Source organism: Chlorocebus sabaeus, chromosome 21, assembly GCF_047675955.1.
Source record: "Chlorocebus sabaeus isolate Y175 chromosome 21, mChlSab1.0.hap1, whole genome shotgun sequence".
Lineage (NCBI taxonomy): Eukaryota > Metazoa > Chordata > Mammalia > Primates > Cercopithecidae > Chlorocebus > Chlorocebus sabaeus.
In genome coordinates this window covers 49,084,103-49,105,523 of record NC_132924.1, presented here as the reverse complement: position 1 = coordinate 49,105,523, position 21,421 = coordinate 49,084,103, and the positions used below count along the sequence as shown (strand labels likewise).

At 39.5% G+C, this 21,421-nt stretch overlaps 1 protein-coding gene, 1 long non-coding RNA gene and 1 pseudogene across 6 annotated transcripts in view; 2 read left to right on the top strand and 1 right to left on the bottom strand.

Moving 5' to 3' along the window:
- Positions 1–11,202, bottom strand: part of LOC103226464 (uncharacterized) — a 78,424-nt gene extending 67,222 nt beyond the window's left edge. For both annotated transcript variants that reach the window (XR_012090353.1, XR_005242435.2), the window contains exon 1: positions 10,908–11,202. This is a non-coding gene — a long non-coding RNA (uncharacterized lncRNA). The remainder of the gene's footprint in view (positions 1–10,907) is intronic.
- On the top strand, positions 9,361–9,917 carry LOC119626257 (centromere protein S pseudogene; annotated as a pseudogene).
- Positions 10,595–16,120, top strand: ARL4A (ARF like GTPase 4A). Of its 4 annotated transcripts, none has more exons than XM_007982018.3 (2): positions 10,595–10,793; positions 11,937–16,120. In XM_007982018.3, exon 2 carries the CDS (start codon positions 12,023–12,025, stop codon positions 12,623–12,625), a length of 603 nt encoding a protein of 200 aa, XP_007980209.2. In that variant the 5' UTR covers positions 10,595–10,793; positions 11,937–12,022; the 3' UTR covers positions 12,626–16,120. The 4 variants fall into 4 exon arrangements, with proteins under 4 accessions (XP_007980209.2, XP_007980208.2, XP_007980207.2 ...); XM_007982017.3 differs by having other exon boundaries at positions 11,934–16,120; XM_007982016.3 differs by lacking the exon at positions 10,595–10,793 and adding an exon at positions 11,287–11,486.
- Positions 16,121–21,421: the final 5,301 nt, after the last annotated feature.

Below are 21,421 nucleotides of genomic sequence, written 5' to 3'. Positions count from 1 at the left end.
CTTCCAGTACTTGTTGATCTCTAATAGTTTTTAATTTAACCATCTCATTATACTAGGGAGCCATGCTTTGGAGTGAAATTATTTTGATTTTCTTCAATGTATACCCTTGCTATAGCTCTTATCCTTTTCTACACTGGATTATTGTTATCCTGATTTGACTAAGTTTGTTGAAGACAGGTTTATTCATGAATCATTTTCTATTCACTTACTATTAACATCTCATTTTAGAATTAACTGTGTGTATGAGTCCATTTTCACATTGCTGTAAAGAACTACCTGAGACTGGGTAATTTATAAAGAAAAGAGGCTTATTTGGCTCATGGTTCCCAAGGCTGTACAGGAAACATGGCTGGGAGGCCTCAGGAAACTTACAATCATGGCAGAAGGCAAAGAGGAAGCAAGCATATCTTCACATGGTGACAGAACGAAGGGGGAGGTACTATACACTTTCAAACAACCAGGTCTCTTGAGAACTCTATCATGAAACACCACTAAGGGGATGGTGCTAAACCATTAGAAACTACTTCCATGATCCTATCACCTCCCACCAGGTCCCTCCCTGAACATTGAAGATTACAATTTGACATGAGATTTGGGTGGAGACACAGAGCCAAACCCTATCACCATGACATTTTGTACATGTGACATTTTGACACGCTAGTCATTTCAATAATCATCACTTATATTTTTAGCCATAAAAAATAATTTGGATTTGCCTATGCCCAGCAACTTGAACATCAAAGTAAAGTAACTATTGTACATATGGTAGCATTGAGGTATTCAATATATATCCCAGTTGTGATAAAATATTTCCTTAATGTACACTGAAACATAAAATACAATAGCAAGTAGAAATTTAAAATAAATTAAGGTATAGAAGACTCTTTGTATTAATGGTATATTGGATTAGACTTTGTATATTAGACTTTTGAACCACAATGGAAAGCTCACTTAAGTGTTGTCTTCTTCTCCATAGGCAACCAAAATATATTATTTATAGAGTGATAGATATGTTGATATTCAAATACATATGACATACTTTAATTTTTTTCTTAATCTTTCCTCATCATCCGTCAAGAAAAAAGTTTCTAGTTAAGTGTGCTGTTTTTCATCAGTACCTGAGGAATCAGAATGGAAACAAAAATTCTACTTGACTTATAACTTTAAAATGACCCAATTATATAATCATTTTATAATTTTAAAATGCCCCTCAAATGCTAATTATGAAGTAATGAAAAAGTAGTTTATTATTGACCATCATAAATCAGTTATTTCTTCCTTAGAATTAGTAAATTATATTAAAATTACTTGATTTATCCTTTGTCTTCCACATTATCACCTGCCTCACCTGGTCAACTCCTCCACTTCCATTAGGTACAAACAATCACGCACGCACGCACACACACACACACACAATACGACAAAGGTCGAGTTATAGTTTTCTTTTTTTTTTGAGATGGAGTCTCACTCTGTCGCCAGGCTGGAGTGCAGTGGCGCAATTTTGGCTCACTGCGACCTCAGCCTCCCGGGTTCAAACGGTTCTCCTGCCTCAGCCTCCTGAGTAGCTCGGACTACAGGCACACATCACCATCCCCAGCTAATTTTTGTATTTTTAGTAGAGACGGGGTTTCACCATGTTGGCCAGGATGGTCTCAATCTCTTGACCTCATGATCCTCCTACCTCAGCCTCCCAAAGTGCTGGGATTACAGGCATGAGCCATCACGCCTGGCCAAGCTACAGTTTTCTAAGTGTATGTTCCAGTACTAGCCCACTGCTTTATAACATGTTTGTGAAATTTGTCTTTAAATAAGTGAATTAATAAATAAAATAGGTTTAAGAGAAATGTAATAAAACTTTCTCTTCCCATTATTTTCCCTAGAATCTTAGGCCATGGTCTTTCTAAATTGTCTTAATGAAATTACTCAGTGGGTAGTCCCTTGCAAAAAGAACTAATATGTTGTTTATTTGTTTTGTATATATCCATAGAGTTCATTTAAAGATATCTAAAATTGGCCGGGCGCGGTGGCCTGTAATCCCAGCACTTTGGGAGGCCGAGACGGGCGGATCACGAGGTCAAGAGATCGAGACCATCCTGGCCAACACGGTGAAACCCCGTCTCTACTAAAAAATACAAAAAATTAGCCGGGCGAGGTGGCGGGCGCCTGTAGTCCCAGCTACTCCGGAGGCTGAGGCAGGAGAATGGCGTGAACTCGGGAGGCGGAGCTTGCAGTGAGCTGAGATCCGGCCACTGCACTCCAGCCCGGGCGACAGAGCGAGACTCCGTCTCAAAAAAAAAAAGATATCTAAAATTGTTAGGAATCCTTTAAAAATTGGGGGTGGTTGGTATTTGATGCAATATTTCTACTCTGTATCATTTCATTAGATATCAAAATATTTTGTCTTAATTAAAACATCCCAAAGTCCTATGATACAAATTCTCTTTTGAGCAAAAACTAAATTTCCCTCATTAACCATGCAGATGGTTTATATTAGATAATTTGAAATTAATTGTCTAATTTCTTTTTTTTCTCTTTTCTTTTTTTTTTTTTTTTTGAGTTGGATTTTCTCTCTTGTTGCCCAGACTGGAGTGCAGTGGCACAATCTCGGCTCACTGCAACCTCTGCCTCCCAGGTTCAAGCGATTCTCCTGCCTCAATCTCCCAAGTAGCTGGGATTACAGGCGTGAGCCACCATGCCCAGTTTTATTCTGTTTTTCACAAGGAGGGAGCACTTGCAATTATATATGGTTGTTCTAAATAATCATTTGAACAGTGATTGTTATATATCAGGCACATATGAACCCTTGGTAGTAAGAGTTATTTTGCTTTATCTAGACAGATAAATGTATAAGGAATACATTTTATGAAATTAAAAGGAAATTTCTGCCCATTCCCAACTCATGGTGATAAAATGATTTTTTCACTTCTTGTTCAAAGGGAATAGTGTGATAGTGCTAATCATATGCACTCTGGTATTTGTGCCTTCACCCCTACCACAGGATAACCAACAGTAATAAAACAAACAAATATTGGATAAAAACAAACAAAAAAAATGTTTAAACCAGAAATGCTTAAAACAGAAAAAATCTGGCTGAAGTGTGAGTTAAACATTGATGGTCTGAAGGTAGAGAAAAATTATTTTTCTCAAAATTATAATTAGTTTCTGCCTTAGAAGTTGTACAAGTCTGAATAGTCCCTTGGGGCCTCCTGCTCTTAGGATTTAGAAACCCCCCCTTTATTAATTTTTTTTTTTTTTTTTTTTTTGAGATAGAGTCTCCCTTTGTCACCCAGGCTGGAATGCAGTGGCACGATCTCAGTTCATTCAAACCCCACCTCCTGGGTTGAAGCGATTCTCCTGCCTCAGCCTCCCTGAGTAGCTGGGACTACAGGCTCGTGCTACCACGCCCAGCTGATTGGTTTTTGTATTTTTAGTAGAGATGAGGTTACACCATATTAACCAGGCTGGTCTTGAACTCTTGACCTCAGGTCATCCGCCTGCCTTGGCCTCCCAAAGTGCTGGGATTACAGGTGTGAGCAACCACACCCAGCCTAGAAAACCCCTTGAATGGGACCATTAGGTATAAAAACATAACAAGTACCCGACTATTGGTTTTACTAATAGTGAAGTAACTGTTAATGCAGATATTTTACATTGAAAAGCTAGGCATTCTATTGTGTACTATTGCATTCAAAGTGGTTTCTCCAGGATTCATGCCTATTTAAGAATAAATAGGTATATGTCATTTGTATTTTCTCTGTATGAATATTTGCCTTCAAAACTAACACTTTTTTTGGCCAGACATGGTGGCTCACGCCTGTAATCCCAGCACTTTGGGAGGCCAAGGTGGGCAGATCACCTGAGGTCAGGAGTTTGAGACCAGCCTGACCAACATGGTGAAATCCCATTTCTACTAAAAACACAAAAATTAGCTGAGCATGGTGGCACACACGTATAATCCTGGCTACTTGGGAGGCTGAGGCAGGAGAATCACTTGAACCCAGGAGGCAGAGGTTCCAGTGAGCCAAGATTGTGCCATTGCACTCCAACCTGGGCAACAAGAGTGAAAATCCATCTCAGAAAAAAAAAAAAAAACTATCCTTTTTTTGTGGAGGTCTGTGGATTCTTGTTTGAGTAGTTATTCTTAGGATAATAAGCATTCATTCAATAAATCCACTGAATTCTTACTGTGTGCCACACACACACATTACTGTAAATATGGGGGATAAGGTAGCACACAAAATTGACATTATCCTTGCTTCCTGGAACTTACAATAGGATATAAGAGGGGGGACAGTTAGAGAAGCAACACAATAGACAGATATGAATCATATCAGGTAGTAACAAGTGCAAAGAAGAAAAACAAAAGCAGAGTAAGGAATAGAGAGTTCTGGTGGAGAGGAGGGTTCAAGGCAGATACTTTAATAAGGTGTTCAGGGAAGGCCTCTCTGAGGAGGTGATATTGAAGCCTCAGAAAGAGCTTACCCTCAGAAGCACAGAGACTACATGAGAGGCTCTAGAATTTGATGGGCAGCAGAGACAGAGCAGTAGTGGTGGTGAGAAGTGGTCAGGTTTGAATATATGTGTCAACAGGACTTGCTGAGGGGTCATGTGTGATGTATGAGGATGTAGATATATTGGGTTCTAATGAATGAGATAAATATTGAGTGAAAAGAACAGGTTTAGGGGCTGAGACGCTTATCTGCCATTCATTTGTAGAGTTCAAGAAAGATGTCTATGTTGAGAAAAATTTGGGAGAATACAGATTGTTTAAATCCCTAGTATTGGATAAAATTACGTAAGGAAAAAGTAAGACCTAAGGAGCCTTGGAGTACTCCAACAAGACGCCATGGAAACTTGTGACAGAGATGATTAAAATGTTAATGGAAGAAGACAGAAATGTACAAAAGTGTGCCCAGATCTGGATTGTAGAAATAAAATATAACACACAATATTAGTTAAAACTGGAAAGAATTAGGACTCATTTGTTCTGATGTGGCCCCTATTGAGGCCCTGTTGGACTGGATGTTCTGTCAATCATCCCAGTGTAACCAAGCTGTTTAGCTTCAAAATGCATATTGAAACTTTTTTCCTTTCTTGCTTTTAGCCTTAAAACATACTTTAAAACTGTGTCTCTGGGCCCTTCCCACCAGACACTTACCTAATTATGTGCTTACTTAGAAGTTGCAGGGGCTAAAGTTTTTTGTTGTTGTTTGTTTTGAGACAGTCTCACTCTGTTGCCCAGGCTGGAGTGCAGTGGCATGGTCTCAACTCACTGCAGCCTCCACCTCCAGAGTTCAAGGGATTCTGCCACCTGAGCCTCTTGAGTAGCTGGAATTGTAGGTGCCCACCACCTCACCTGGCTAATTTTTGTATTTTTATTAGAGGCGGGGTTTCACCATGTTGGCCAGGCTAGTCTCGAACTCCTGACCTCAAATGATCTGTCTGCCTTGGCCTCCCAAAGTGCTGGGATTATAGGCGTGAGCCACCAGCCCCAGCCCCAGGGCCTAATCTTAAGACAAACTAGACACAAAGACCCAGTTGTGAAATTCCAGAGATCACCTCAAGGTGGTTAATCTACAACCTGGCCATTGTTGAGACTCTGATGCCAACCTGCACTCCAGGTAGACCATGACTCAAGATAGCCACCAGAACAAGACACATAGACCTTGTACCCAGCACCACTCCCACATGCCTCCATTCCAAGTTCCCCTTTTAAAACTCCTTTCCCCAGCCTAAAGCTAGAGATGGTTCCTTTGAGGCCTGAGCCCAGCCATTCTTCCACCTGTCAGCATTTGAAAAAAAAGCTGCTTTCCTTTCACATCTCACTTCTTATGCTTTGACTTCTGAGGCCCAGTGGTAAAAAGGCATCATGCCACACTACACAAGACTCACTTTCTAGATCCCTATTTCTTAACTTTGGATCTGCCTCTTGTAGTGTGGCATGATGCCTTTTTACCACTGGGCTTCTTGGCAGTTGGACCTGCACTCAGGTATGGAGAGGCATGTGAAGGCTTTTCCAGAGGAAGGGGCAAACTGTCCTGTGACTTGGAACTGGGTGGAGCTAGGCCTTGAAGCTGTCCATAAAAGAAGTTCAGGAGGAGGGTTTAGACTTGTGGACTCTGAAAACTCTTATCTAGGACCCATTTCAAGTGAATTTTGGGTTGTACTTCCCTTCTGACATCCTCTTTTTAAAGTTTTATCAAAAATCGTACCCTGGCTCTATGCTGCCATGGATCAAAATGAATTAACCTAAATGTGAACTCCCTAGAATACAGTTGTTAAGAGACTTGGAGCCAGACACAGGAAACAAACTCCTGCTCCACTGCTTTTTAGCTGAAAAATCAGTTAGGAGGTAAATTAGTATAGGTGAGAGGTCACAAAAACCAGATGCATGTAGTGGAAATAGGAACGGAAAAACATGAACTAAAGGGAGCTTGATAGCTAATCATAAGTGGGATATAGGAGAATTTTTTAAATGGCCCTGAAATTTCCACTTGGGACTACTGAACAAATTGCCATCAACCAAAACATGAACTAAAAGAGGAAGGCCATGTGTTTAGCAAGGATGATAATAAAGTGATACAAGGGAATCAATGTTTATATCCCTCTCAATAATTCTCTAATAAATTCTCTATTATTCTCATAATAAATATGCATGGAAACTACTGAAGTGAGGTACTCTAAACATATACATCTATATTATCTATACACATACACACACATACACATGCTGTGACAAAGGTAAGGAAAGACACTATTTCAGTATGTGCATGCTTAACTTATGTGTATCATAAAAAATCAGGCTATGGAAGAGAAGAAGAATGCCACATGCATCTGATTTTTAATTATTATTTTCATAGATTCGGGGGGTATAAGTGCAGTTGTGTTACATGGATATATCGTGTAGTGGTGAAGTCTGGGCATTTAGTGTACCCGTCACCCAAATAGTGTACACCATACCCATCCCTCACCCTTCTCCCACCTCACCCTTCTCCCACCGTTTCACCTTTTGAAGTCACCAATGTCTATGATTCCACTCTATATGTCTATGTGTATCCATTGTTTAGCTTCTACTTAAAAGTGAGAACACAGGCATCAGATTTGATATGGGTCCTGATATTTAATTCAAAAAGAGAATCAAAGTAAATTACTCAGTTGTAGTTATTTAAAAGGAGAAAACTTATCCATTTCTTATGATTAGTATTTCTTCTAAGTGTCTAATCATTAATTATCTGAAATACTTAAAATACAGATAACTGACTCCTCTCCTGATGATTCTGATTTGGGGGGTCTGAAACAGGAGGAACCAGGAATCTATACATTTACAAGCATTAACAGGTGATTCTTTCTCATCATTAGCCAAGTTTGGAAAACCATAATTAAAGGCGAGGTTCCCAGAAGCCCTAGTGCCTCAGTAATTTTTTAATGGCACCTCAGGCCAAAATAAATACCCAACCTTTCTATTTATGAAATTGATAGATCCAAACTTGATATTTGTAGTTATTAATATGGTCCAACAGATGTCACTGTGTTTCCCTCAAAAAGTTAAACTATCCCACAGAACCCCTAGGAATTCCGAGGCACCCCAGGGCACTGAAGCACTGTTTACAAGCTACAGCCTAAAGGGATTTTTTTCTGGCATAGAATATAAGTAAAATCTCTGAATGGGTCTTCTATAAGATCATGAAACAAAGTGAACTTTGTGTTCCACAAATTCCATTGCTTTTAGTATCATTTGTTGTTGTTTTCATATGGTGTATGTGTGTGTGTGTGTGTGTGTGTATATATATATATATATATACAGAACAGGCATACCAAACATTTTTCTACAGAAGCAGAGAGCACATTTATTTTGTATGTGTGTGTTGCGGGGGGGAGGGGACATAGATTATCTTGATTGCATATTATTTTCTTATTAATTCTCTTGCAGCCTTTAAACATGTAAAAAACATTCTTATCTCCTGAATTTGACCTACAGGCTGCAGTTTGCCAATGACTACTGTAGTTTTAAAACCTAGAGTATAACATGAAAGTGCAATTCACTGAGGGTGATTCTGCACGATTGGAAGCCCTCAGTGTTTTTGTTTTCCTTTTTTCCCTTTTTGCTCCAGGGAAGACTACACAAGGAATACTGGAAGGGCCTACTGATTTCAAAACTACTGTAAACAGCGGGTGGCCATAGAATTTTCTTGCTCTAAATTGTTGACTTAAGGAGGATCTGCAAGTTATTCCAGTTTAATAAAGAATCCCTGTTGAATTTCCAAGAAAAGGAAATAGGGTATTGCACTAAGCCCTTTATCAATTATTTGCTGATTATGTGAATGGCTAATGAGATTTCACAATTATAACTAATCAGGCAATCCTTAGTTTATAATAGATTAATGTTTACAGAATATACCATTTGATGTTTCTAGGTTTTATTCCCAAAATTAGTGTGGCTGTCTTGAAATTATGCATTGTGCTTAGAACTTAGGATTTTACGTTGCTTTTTTATTTGTTTTGTTTTTTTGCTTTTTTGAGATGGAGTTTCGCTCGTGTTGCACAGGCTGGAGTGCAATGGCGCGATCTCGGCTCACTGCAACCTCCACCTCCCGGATTCAAGTGAGTCTCCTGCTTCAGCCTCCTGAGTAGCTGTGATTACAAGCGCCTGCCACCACGCCCGGCTAATTTTTTGTATTTTTCGTAGAGGTGGGGTTTCCCCACGTTGGCCAGGCTGTTTTCGACTTTAAGAATCCAGTATGACAAGTATGCACGTTCCTGTGCTAGTCATAAAAGAAATAAATATCACTGGCAATAGTGGTCTTGAGAAAAACTATGATATTTCTTGAGGAAACTCCAATCCATATTTAAAAAGAAAAAAAGGACAATTTTAAAAAAGTGTACCATATAGGTTCTTCCAAGTTACAATCTTACAGCCTTCACCAAAAAGATGTTTTGTCGACTAAAGCTTTCCTACAACTTTAAGTCATTACTTCTTTTGCAGGTTGTCATAAGAACCCTGAAATTACCGCTGAAAACATTTTATAAATTTATTCATCCATAGAGACTCCAATATTCTTCAAGTGCAGGGACAGTGTGTTTTGCTCACCATTTTATCCCCAAGCACACAGAATTGTGTCTACAGCCTATTAGGTGTTCAATAAATATTTGTGAACTTATTGATCAAAGACAAAACTACATTTAGTCAGAATCATCCAATGAAAAGCATTTTGCATTTGATGACTAGTAGACTTAGATGAACAGTTCCAGGGCCACCGCTAGTTTTCCTTGGGTCATTAGAAACATCCCTTTAGGGCTGCGGAGGGAAAATCCAATCTGACCGCTGCCCCTTTCCTTTCCGCGCGTTTGCCTCCAGTTCTGATGAAGGAGGAAGTGGAGGCGGAAGAGCAGTAGCGATTTTCTTAGCCATTTTCTTACCAACAGAGGCCAAAGGAAGCAGCAGTGCACTACACCGTGGGTTGTCTTTGCGAGGAAGTGGCATTGGGCAGAGATGCAGTTCAGCAAACTTATCATTGCAGCAATTTTGGAGCTGACTTTTCGACAGTGCAAGATCTAGAAATGTGTGCAAGACATGCGAAAAGAACCACCATTAACACTGAAGATGTGAAGCTCTTAGCCAGAAGGAGTAATTCACTGCTAAAATACATCACAGACAAAAGTGAAGAGCTTGCTCAGATTAACCTAGAACGAATGGCACAGAAGACAAAGAAGAAGATGCAAACAAAAATGCAAGGGAGCCAGCAGAGGCAGGAGTACAGGAAAGTTAAGAATTAAACTCTCCCGCTGCTTGGAAAATGCAGCTTTCTGCAGGTAGAGCCACCTAATATGTATATGGCCACAAAGCGAATTTTGAAGGGATAAATAGAGATTTTTTTTAAAAGGCTAGATGGCTTTTTGTGTTGTATTTTCCAAGTCGTTAACTGCAAACGCTGGTTTTAAAGAGAACTGGACACTCAAGCAAAATACTCCCATGTCTCACTACAGCATATGCAAATGGTTTAGTTGAATGGTATATCGGAAATTATCGCAATTAAAATTGTATGAGCAATTTGAAAGAAAAAGAAAAAAACATCTCTTTCATCTTTCAGAGTGTATTTCCTTATGTGTCAAACTGGAATATTTCTATCTGTCGCCAGCTCCCAGGGATGCTGCTAGAACCACGTGAGAGAGAGCGTTCACTTGCTCTACAAAAAGCGAAGGAAGCCGCAGTTACCAGCCCAGCCAACCCAGGCCGCTTAAGGCCAACTACTTGGGAACCTCCACGTCACCTCGATATATACGGGACCACCCGTAACCAGTGAACTACGGAATCCCTAACCTCGCATCACTTGGCGGCTGCCCCGCAGATGCCCTAGGCGCCCCGAGGAAAGGCCGTGCCGGGGGGGGGGGGGGGGGGGAGGGGGACTCGGGGGACTCGTGCCAGGCCGGCGGGCCGCCACAGACAGCGTTACCGGGAGCAACCGCTCAGGGGTGAGGCCGGAAGTCCCATCCGACCTCGCGGGCAGTCAGCGCTAGGCCGATTAGAACTCGACCTTGTTTTGGCGTTGCTAGGAGACGCGGCTCCTGCGCGCCCCCAACAGGCCGGCGCCTGGGCGGCGCGCGGGAGGGGGCGGGGACTGTCGCGTGGAGCTGCTGGGCTAGCACCGTTAGGGCAGCCTGGCGCGCGGCGCCCGCCAGGCGCCCAGTCCTCCGCCATCGCCCACGCCTCCCTGGTGCCAGGGAACAGGTATCAGCGCGCCTCCCCAGCGACTGGGAGAAACGCTGAGTGAAGCGAAGGAAGGACGGTTAGTCAGGTGAGCTGCGGCTGGGTGGGCGGCCGCGGCGGCCACACCCTGTCGAGGGAGAAGAGCCGATTGTGTGCGGAGGAGCAGGGTGAAGGGATCCCGCTCCGGGGAGGGTGGGCTTACCCTAGCGGGCGCGCCAGGTCTCATCTCTATCACCTCAGGGGCCCGCGCGGTCACAGCCGGCACCCTCGGGCGTGCGGACAAAGGGTTAACGCGTTGGCGGTGACTGCGGGCCCCGGATGTGAGAGCCTCAGCTTAGCGCCCTGGCTGCGCTGCAGGTGCGCCGGGCCGAACGGAGCCGGCAGCCTGGCGGCGACCTGACCGCCCGAGGCTCCCCTTCACCTGCAGCGGCTGCTCGGCTCCCTCCGAGAACGCCGCCTTTTCTAACTTAAGGGCAACAGGTGGTGCCGGTGGACCGAGAGAGAGCCCAGCTCCGCCGTGCTGGGAGCGGCAGTTACACTCACCAATTACGGAGCGGGGGCGGGAGTTGCATGGCTACCCTGATGCGGGTGACCAATGGGATTTGGGATCATGGGTGGACCGGGAGGAGTGGGCGTGGTCGGAGTCTGAGTCCAAGGTTTCTAGTGCGATAACTGCCAGAGCTGCTTGGAGAGCTAAGCTGGAAAGACGTGGGGTTGCTTATCCCTGCGTGGAAACGCTTGCCAATGCTTTCTCATTTGGACCCAGACTCCGGATCGGGAGGTGAGAACGTTGTTATTTTGGAAGGGGTAGGAGGTAATAGTGATCTTGGGTATGCTGTTAAGCATGTGGAATTAGATTCCCAAGATAGGACTGTCTGCTTATGAGTTTTCTGCCAAATAGGCACTTTGTGGTTATGGCCACTTAGACCACATACTGTTAACTGAGTTCTTTCCAGAATGAGGTCTTTAAGGTTTGGGGGCCCAGGAGAAAAACGTACATATTACTGCAAGTTAAGTAAACCAGATAATTTCAATCACTGTTATTCCATCGTTTGTCTTGAATTGTGTGTGTTTTCATGTACGTTTCATATCTTGTCTGGTTTAGCGAAGCAAGTTGTTGTAAAAGTTGTTGTAAGTTCTTCGTGTTGTTTATTTTAGCAAAGTAGAGAAAACCTGTTTTAATGTATTATTTCAGGAGAATAACTTATTATTTTCTTCCCTCTCCCAGCAGTCTTATAGCTGAATCAGCTACCAAGAGAAGTTCTAAAGCAAGAAGAGAAAAGCACTTCAATTTGGGACATTTATTTGCACCTGGAAATGGGGAATGGGCTATCAGACCAGACTTCTATCCTGTCCAACCTGCCTTCATTTCAGTCCTTCCACATTGTTATTCTGGGTTTGGACTGTGCTGGAAAGACAACTGTCTTATACAGGCTGCAGTTCAATGAATTTGTAAATACCGTACCTACCAAAGGATTTAACACTGAGAAAATTAAGGTAACCTTGGGAAATTCTAAAACAGTCACGTTTCACTTCTGGGATGTAGGTGGTCAGGAGAAGTTAAGGCCACTGTGGAAGTCATATACCAGATGCACAGATGGCATTGTATTTGTTGTGGACTCTGTTGATGTCGAAAGGATGGAGGAAGCCAAAACTGAACTTCACAAAATAACTAGGATATCAGAAAATCAAGGAGTCCCTGTACTTATAGTTGCTAACAAACAAGACTTGAGGAACTCATTGTCTCTTTCAGAAATTGAGAAATTGTTAGCAATGGGTGAACTGAGCTCATCAACTCCTTGGCATTTGCAGCCTACCTGTGCAATCATAGGAGATGGCCTAAAGGAAGGACTTGAGAAACTACATGATATGATCATTAAAAGAAGAAAAATGTTGCGGCAACAGAAAAAGAAAAGATGAATATCAATACCTATTATATCTGTGTGGAGTAGGTTTTCTCTGGTCTGATTTTGACAAATAGAAGAGTGTCTACAACCTGGTTTGCCTGTCTGCCCTCCTGGATGCTATTAAAGCTTTGTTTTGTTGAACAATCAGATGCCCAACTCTGTTGCCTTGTGGAAGATGAGTAAATGCAGTGCTTCTTAAAGTGGTCTCTTCTCCCTACCCCACAAATCTTTTGGTACTAGCATTTGGGGAAGCCAAGCAAGGATAGGAAATTGACCAGAACACAGTTGTGGAAATTTGGCCTGAAGTTAGTGAAATAAAACTTTCAAGAGTGTCTGCCTAGTGTTTTGTGCTTATATCTTTTTGCGGGGGAAGCCTTTGCAAGAAAACTGCATACAAGGCTTTGTAATGATCAAGTGCTAATCGATGCAAATGTTAAGGTAGATTAACATATATGCAGTTATACTGATCACATTGGTCCAACCAGTCCTTTTTTGAAGTAAGGAACAAGGAGTATTTTTTAAGTTTTGGCCAAATGATTTTTGACGCTTTCTGGAATCAAGTAATTTGATGGTATAGCTTAATTCTAGACAATGTTTAAGTTGGTCTGCCTTTAATAAAAATAAGATATTTGGGGTGTATTCAAGTGCATGGATTAGTTTTCCTGACAAAGCATGTTTTGGTGTGTAGTCTTACTTTTTAGAAATAGCTATGCATCGTTCTACACAGGTTTAAAACAACTTTTTGGGGGATTTAGGGCTATTATAGAAATAGTTTGTTGTCAGAAGCACTTTCTCTTGAAGAACCTAAAATAATTGACTCATTCATAGTAAATATGGGCATGTAAACTAATAAATATGCACTGGATACATATATGGATTTATGAAGAAGGAAATTAATGATTTAGTCAAGAGGATGTAATTAAAATATGTGGTCTCTAAAATATTCCAGTTATGAGATATTTGTTTTATTAATATTTGCTGGCTGAAAACAAATGTGGTTTTTATATATTTTTGTAGTGTGTTGGGAAGAGCAAAAGCTTTATAAATATACCTGATGCGCTGTAGAATGAAAATGTAAAAGATGCGCTGTAGAATGAAAATGTAAAAGATACCCTGTATGTGTTCTGAGCTTTAATTTTTTGTTTACAAATTGAACAGTATTACATGGGCTGTCCAGTCCTGATTATAGAGAGGAAGAAATGGTAACAGTATGGCAGATAAGAATTACAGTTATAGAAAATGAGGGGAAAGTAACAAACCTGTTTTATGGAAATTCACTGGTGCTGTTTACATTGGATAAAAAGCTCTATAAGGAGGAAAGACCTTTATCTAATTCTTATCTACAGATAGAGACTTACTTCCAGTGACCATATATTACTAAATCAGCTTATTTTTTATGTCTAAAGCAACAGCTGTTGGTTCTGAAAAATCACTGAAAGAAATGCATTTTGCTAGCAGGTTTTTTTTTGCTTTTTTTTTTTTTTGTGGCATAACTGAGTGTTTGGAACCTTGATTCTTGTGTCACACAAAATGAATGAAGTAGCTTCATGTGGAGACTTCATATGTTAAATATTCCTGCACTAGTGATGGTCACTTAGAATGTTTATAAAATGTGGATAATTACTACCAATAAACTACTTGAGGCACTAGGAGAACAGTATTAGATTTTGAATTTTAATGTATTTCCACTTTTGCTGAAGCTTTTAATTAGATGTGAAATAACAACTGACCAGCTAGGCTGTTTAGTCCCATAGTAGTATAGATCTGCTTAGATGTGACAGGCATCGAAGGCTATTTTCTTTTTTTTTTTTTTTCTCCCTTCACTGGTAATGAAATCATGGTATCTGCTGCAAACATGAGTAGATCCATGATGGATTAATAAAGCTTGCTGGAAAAAAAAAAATCAGTGTATCAATTAGATTTTTCAGTTTGCCTGTACTTTCTGTCTACCTACTATATAAAATAGTGCTGTTTTTAACTATTTCAAAAGCTTGTGTGTTGACCCTTTGTAGCCTACGAACGTAAGCAAATTAATGTTATCTAAGTTTTTCATATTTAATGGGCAAAAACAAAGACAAAATGGCATGAACACTGTACAAACTTTGATTTATAGAAGACAATTTCAGCTATAAAACCCATCATAAGATTTTCTAGCGTGCTAAGTTCAAGTTCCCTACCCCCTATTCTAGTTATTAGCACCATAGGATAATGAGTCTTTAAATCCTGAAGAGTTTAGACTATGCTTTTTTATATCTAGTTTTCTATTATGGCACACCTTTTCTAGTGCATATTTCTAAAATATTTTCTTGTATTTGAAGTTACTTGGTTTAATACAAAATATTAAGGACTGCTCAACTGAATCCAAATTAATATCAAAGAACAAAGTTTAAGAAAAAACCTTTTGATAAAGATAATTAGTTTTAAAAATGTGCAGAGTTCTTAAAATGGTTTATAAATGGTGTTCTTAAACCATCAGAAGTTTACTAAGACTTAATCATGGAAAAATGAATTAAATATAGGGAGACAAAATGAAGTTATTAATATATATATAAGAAGAATTACTAGTCTGTAAATAAATGATGGTTTATGAACAGAGGGAAAGGCATAGACTTTGTTTGTACAAGGCAATTTTTTTTTCCTTTTTGAGACGGAGTCTTGCTCTCTTGTCCAGGCTGTAGTGTGGTGGCACAATCTTAGCTCACTACAACCTCTGCCTCCTGTGTTCAAGTGATTCTCCTGTCTTAGCTTCCCAAGCAGCTGAGATTACAGGTACACCATCACGCCCAGCTAATTTTTATTTTTAGTAGAGGGAGTTTCACCATGTTGGCCAGGCTGTTCTCGAACTCCTGACCTCAGGTGATCCTCCTGCCTCAGCCTCCCAAAGTGCTGGGATTACAGAAATTAGCCACCATGCCCAGCCTGTACAAGGCATTTGACACAAGGATTGTTCCATTAATAATTCATGGTGATGTTGAAGGAAATCTTTGGTATTTCAAGGTTCTATTTAACATAACAATTTCCTCTGTAATGTAAACAGTGATTTCATCAGCGATAATAAAGATGCAAAAAAAATGTTTTATCAAACTTTAGATGATGTAAAACAGCATTCAGCTGATGCAATTGAGAATCTTGAGTACACCATCATTTGAAGCTGGAATTTTACCTTTAAGGTCTAAATTTGGCAGAACATTCTGGAAATAGATCCTGGTGTTATGGAATACTAGAGTGTCTAAGCCTTAATATGAACCAATATAAGGTGCCAATGCAGAATCATAATGTTAATATTAAAATCTATGAAGATCAGAAGTAATAGTCTCAACAAACCATAGCCAGAGTATGTATCCAATTCTGTTCATGCATATTAAAAATATGGGAATACCTGTACAGGAAGCTAGTTTAGGAGGATGTTAAATGTACTGGCTAAAGACATGAGCTTTGGAGTCAGATCAGTGTTCAAATCCTGGCTCTCCCATTATTACACATGACCTTTTAGCAAATTCCTTGAAACTTAGGATGAGAATGCCCTCCTGGTTAAATGACTGTCTCATAATTTTGAGAGGGTTGAAATAACGTGTATAAACTTTCACATATTGCCAAGCATTTGATAAAAACTGACCTATTGTTAACCAGTAGGAATCAATATGTTTATTATTTCATCTGGGGCAATTTACTTGCAGCCTTAGTTTCTTAATTTGTAATGTGAGGATTATATCTACCATTGGGGTATAACCTTGATTTAAAAGGATTAAATCAATCAATGATATTTAGCAGAGTAACTGACACTTAAGCATTCAATGGATAGTTTTTTTTTTTGTTTGTTTTTGTTTTTGTGGGAAAGAGTCTTGTTCTGTCACCCAGGCTAGAGTGCAGTGGCTCAGTCTCGGCTCACTGCAAGCTCAGCCTCCCGGGTTCAGGCCATTCTCCTGCCTCAGCCTCCCAAGTAGCTGGGACTACAGGTGCCTGCCACCTCGCCCAGCTAATTTTTTCTGTTTTTTAGTAGAGAGTAGAGATGGGGTTTCACTGTGTTAGCCAGGAAGGTCTCGATCTCCTGACCTCATGATCCGCCTGCCTCAGCCTCCCAAAGTGCTGGGATTATAGGCGTGAGCCACTGCGCCTGGCCCATGGATAGTTATTAATAGCCAGAATACTTTATGGTCAATGTATTTAAAGAAAATACTTGTTTTGGCGGGGGAATGACTATAACATGGTGAACTCATACATGTCACAAAATGGCAACTTGGTGGAACTTGGTGAAAGTCTAAATATGCTGAACTCCCTTGAAATATGGATCATTTCCTTAGGTTTGTAAAGTACCAATTTATTGTAACAATATCATCCTACCTTTCCCTGTAAGAGACAAAATTTAATTTAAAATCTCAGTTATTTTCTGGTGTAGACATACATCAAAATACAATACCTCACTTTTCAGATATTAAAATTTGAAACTATACATTGTGGTTCTTCAAAATGCCTCAAGATTGTTATCTATAATTCACAAATGTTTTCTAATAATAAGAATCTGTATGCCAACATTTAATGGAAATTTGCAGTATCTGTGGGCACATCTGGTTGGTGATGGTGGTTGTGTTTGGGGGTGATTATGTGTGCTGTGTTGTTTTCCAGTTACTTTCAGTCTTTTGTCTCGTTTTATGTCTCCTGTTTATGTTGCTCTGAAGTGGAGATTACCTGTATTAGTGGCTGAAGAGAGATGTTGAAGTTGATTCATTTCAATGAAGGTCTACCTTTAGATAAAATCTTAAGTTTTTATTATGACAGATTTCAACCTTATACAAGAGTAGAATAATATAACAAAACACCCAAGTATCTGTCATCTAGTTGCAGTAGTTATCAACTCAGGGTCAATCTGGTTTCCTATATACTTCCATTCACTTCCTTCCATGCCACCTTCATTTTCCCTCTACTTCTAGATTATTTTGAAGTGAGTTCTGGAAATTACATTTTATTTATAAATATTTTGGTATATGTGTCTAAAAGATATTCACTTAAAAATTTTCACTATCACATGTAAAAAAATATATACTTCTTCAAAATAACCAAATATCCATCCAGTGTTTAGAGTTCTATTATTTTTATTATTATTATTATTATTTGAGACAGTCTTGCTCCTTTCGACCAGGCTGGAGTGCAATGGCACGATCTCGGTTAACTGCAACCTCATTCTCCCGGGTTCAAGCAATTCTCCTGCCTCAGCCTCCCCAATAGCTAGGATTACAGACATGCGCCACCATGCGGGGCTAATTTTTGTATTTTTAGTGGATACAAGGTTTCACCATGTTGGCCAGGCTGGTCTTGAACTCCTGACCTCATGATCCACCCAAAGTGCTGGGATTGCAGGTGTGAGAATACAGAAAATTAGCTGGGCATGGTGGTGCATGCCTGGAGTCCCAGCTACTCAGGAGGCTGAGGCAGGAGGATTGCTTGAACCCAGGAGGCAGAGGTTGCAGTGAGCCAAGATCATGCCATCGCCCTCTAGCCTGGGCGATGAGAGCAAAACTCCATCTCAAAAAAAAAAAGCATATATATATATATATATTTGATATTTTTCTATCTCTTGCAACTTATTATTCCCATTTATGCATAAATTGTCTCATCTTTAGAGAGAACTGAGTCTTTTTCACACAACCCTAGTAATTTTGGATGACTTTTTTGATTTCTCATTTACCACAAAGTCCCTATCTTAACCTGTACATTTCCTGTCCCAGATCTGTTTTCCTAGGATGCCAGGTTCCTTGTATTAGGAAATGGTATTTAGAGTCCACAGTCTATACTACTGGATTTGTCATTGTTTCTAGGCCTTTTCAGTGGATAGTACTAGAACTCTATTTTTTAAAGATTAGATACATTATTAATTCACAGTGATAACTCCAATTCAAAGATTTACATTCAGAATGATAAGGCATTTTTTTAGTTTCAGCGATATTATTCTCTCTTTTCACTCACGCCAAAAATACTAATTATGAGCAACACACATTTGCTATTTGCTTTATTCCACTTTAATCTCAATGCAATACTACTGTCAACAATTGGTTGACTGGTAGTCGTTTAAGAATGTTGTAGTTATCTTTGTCCTTTAGGTATATCTCACTGGAGATAAATTCTTGTATTTTAAGGTCACTTGGAATTGTTATTTTATGTGGGACTATGTTTTAGGTATATTTGTTTCACAAAATCTCTTATTTGTAGAAATGTTGACTCTGATTTATCTAATATATACAGTTCTTCAAGCATATTTAAATACTCGATTTGGGATAAAAAATTTTACACACAATACTTTAGGAACCTCTCTTTTATAAATTGATATACATGAATGTTTTCCACAATTATGAGGAATTTTTTCTAGGCAATATTTTTCTTTTCAGTTCAAGCAGTAGAATTGTTTTGTGAAAATTCAAGTAATTTACATGGAAGACATCTGATATATAACAGGCCTCTGATAGAAAAAGAACTCTTACTTTCCTGTTGCAACTCTTTGTAATGTCAATGAGAATCTGAATATTTGTTTTATGGGGTTTTTTCTTTGTTACTTTTTGGTGCAGAAACTGAATAACTAAACAGCATGTGATTAGAAATTGTGGGCATCCAGTGGGCTGAAGTATTTCTTAAGTATTCAAATGAAAAGTGCTTGTTTCCCTTAATCTATCATCTCTACCTGTCGATACCCAGAAATGAGTGAGTGACAAAATGGAGTTCCCTAGAATGACATTTTTCTAAACCGGCTATACTTCAGAATGACTTAAGGAGCTCTTGAGATTCCTACACTTCACTTCAGACATTTTGAATGGAATCTTTAGGAAATGGGCCCAGTAATTTATATTCCAACTCTTTGTAGGATGTCTTTTAAACACACCTCGATCAGCCAGATTTAGAAACCATTGCTTTGGAACTTAAAAATTGTGGGCTGGGGATGCCAGAGGGATAATACTTTTAGTGGCAGGAATAAAGGGATCATAAATAGAACTGGCCTAGGGAAACATTACCTGTCTTAGACCCTTTTCTTCTATATAGTGGAACGTTTTTCATTGGCTTGACATTTATGTCATAATAACAAAACTGAGAATGCTGTCTGATCCAGGGATGTCTCAGATCACATGGCTTAGGGGAAATCTGAGTAACCCCAGGGAAAGGCAATATGGAATAGACACTTTTCATTTTACCAATTTTATATATATTGTAGGCTTAATAGGTGATATCTTAGAAATTTACAAGTAGTCCTGCCCATCTCACAAGAGACCAGTTAAAGCTTTAGAGATGAAGTTCTATTAATAACTAGTGCCTATGGTGTTTTTTCTGTAACCCTTTTGAGAACTTTGAATGTCACAGATTTCAATGATCGTAGCCAATTATTTTGAGGACTAGCAGATATGGTAAGGAAAAATCAAAGACCTATGACAGTAGGAATACTTGAAGAAAATGGGCAGATCCAAATGGCCTATAACCAATAGACTAAGCCCAAGATACATTTGATTTATCAAATAAGCAAAACACCTTCAGTCTGTTCTATAGAGAAAGAATGGTCCTTCTTGCTTGATCAAACTGTCAGCAGCTCCTCGTGTTAGAAACTGGGTGTTTCTTTTAAATTATACAGGTAGAGTATTGATATGTATTAGCTGTGTAACTTAATGCAAGCTACTTAATTTCTCTTAGCTGCAGCCTTTTCACCTTTAAATGGCGACATTCTCTCTCTTACAAGGTTATTTATGAAGGAAGCTTTATGAGTCATCTGGCATGATTTCTAGTAAGTAGACCAAACATTCACTCAAGTATGTGAATACCTCATGCTGCCAGGTGTTTAGAATATAGCAATCACCAAAACAGAGAAGGGTAGTTTGTCTCTTTCCTGCTCTAGAAAGTAAGCTCCGCAAGGACCGGGTATTTATCCATTGCCATATCCCTAGCTCTTATGAACTACACAGCACATACTAAACACTCACATATGTGCATAGTTAACAAATAAATGAAACTTAATTCTAAAGTGATATCAGACAAAAGTTAGTAAAATAAAAAATGTGAAAAGTGCTATGAAGGAAACAGAGGGCTAAGGATGAGAAAACAATAGGGGTGACTTCCATTGGATAAAGTGGTTGGAGATTTTTCTTATTTATCTAAAGAGCTATGGAAAGAGTAGAAGAAAGAGCATCTCAGGCAGAGGGAACTTTACGTGCAAGGGCCCTGAGATGGAAAATCACTGAACCAAGTAGACTAAGTATGCTTAGAACTGGTGAGCAATTGAGAGAATGGCAGGATATGAAGTTGCAAAATCAGAATACAGCATTTATCTGTCTGACAATTGTATCTTTAATGATAGTTTGCTTTTATTTAGTCTTTATATATTTAATTACAAATTACTGATATTTTGTTTAAATCTACCACATTTTTCCATTTGACCATTTGTTTATTTTTATGTCCTTTCTTTCTTTTAGATTTATTAAGTCTTTTTTATTCTTACCCTACCCCCATTGTTATACATTCTTTTACTTTTCTTTTTGTTATTCCACAGTTACAGCATACATCCTTGACTGAGTAAAGCTTAATGTAAATTAGTACATTTACCACTTCTACTTTTTGGACAATATAAAAACATAAAGCTTTTTAAAATTGTATTTACCACCCTCCCCCACCCGCCTCCCCCTGTGATATATTTTATTTTTATTTTTATTTTTTTGAGACAGAGTCTTGCACTGTGGCCCAGGCTGGAGTGCATTGGCACAGTGTAGGCTCACTGCAACCTCCACCTCCAGGGTTCAAGCGATCCTGCCTCAGCCTCCCGAGTAGCTGGGACTACAGGCGT

What these genes read in the sequence shown, in the direction of transcription:
- ARL4A (XM_007982018.3), top strand. Translation starts at nt 12,023, where the DNA reads ATGGGGAATGGGCTATCAGACCAGACTTCTATCCTGTCCAACCTGCCT.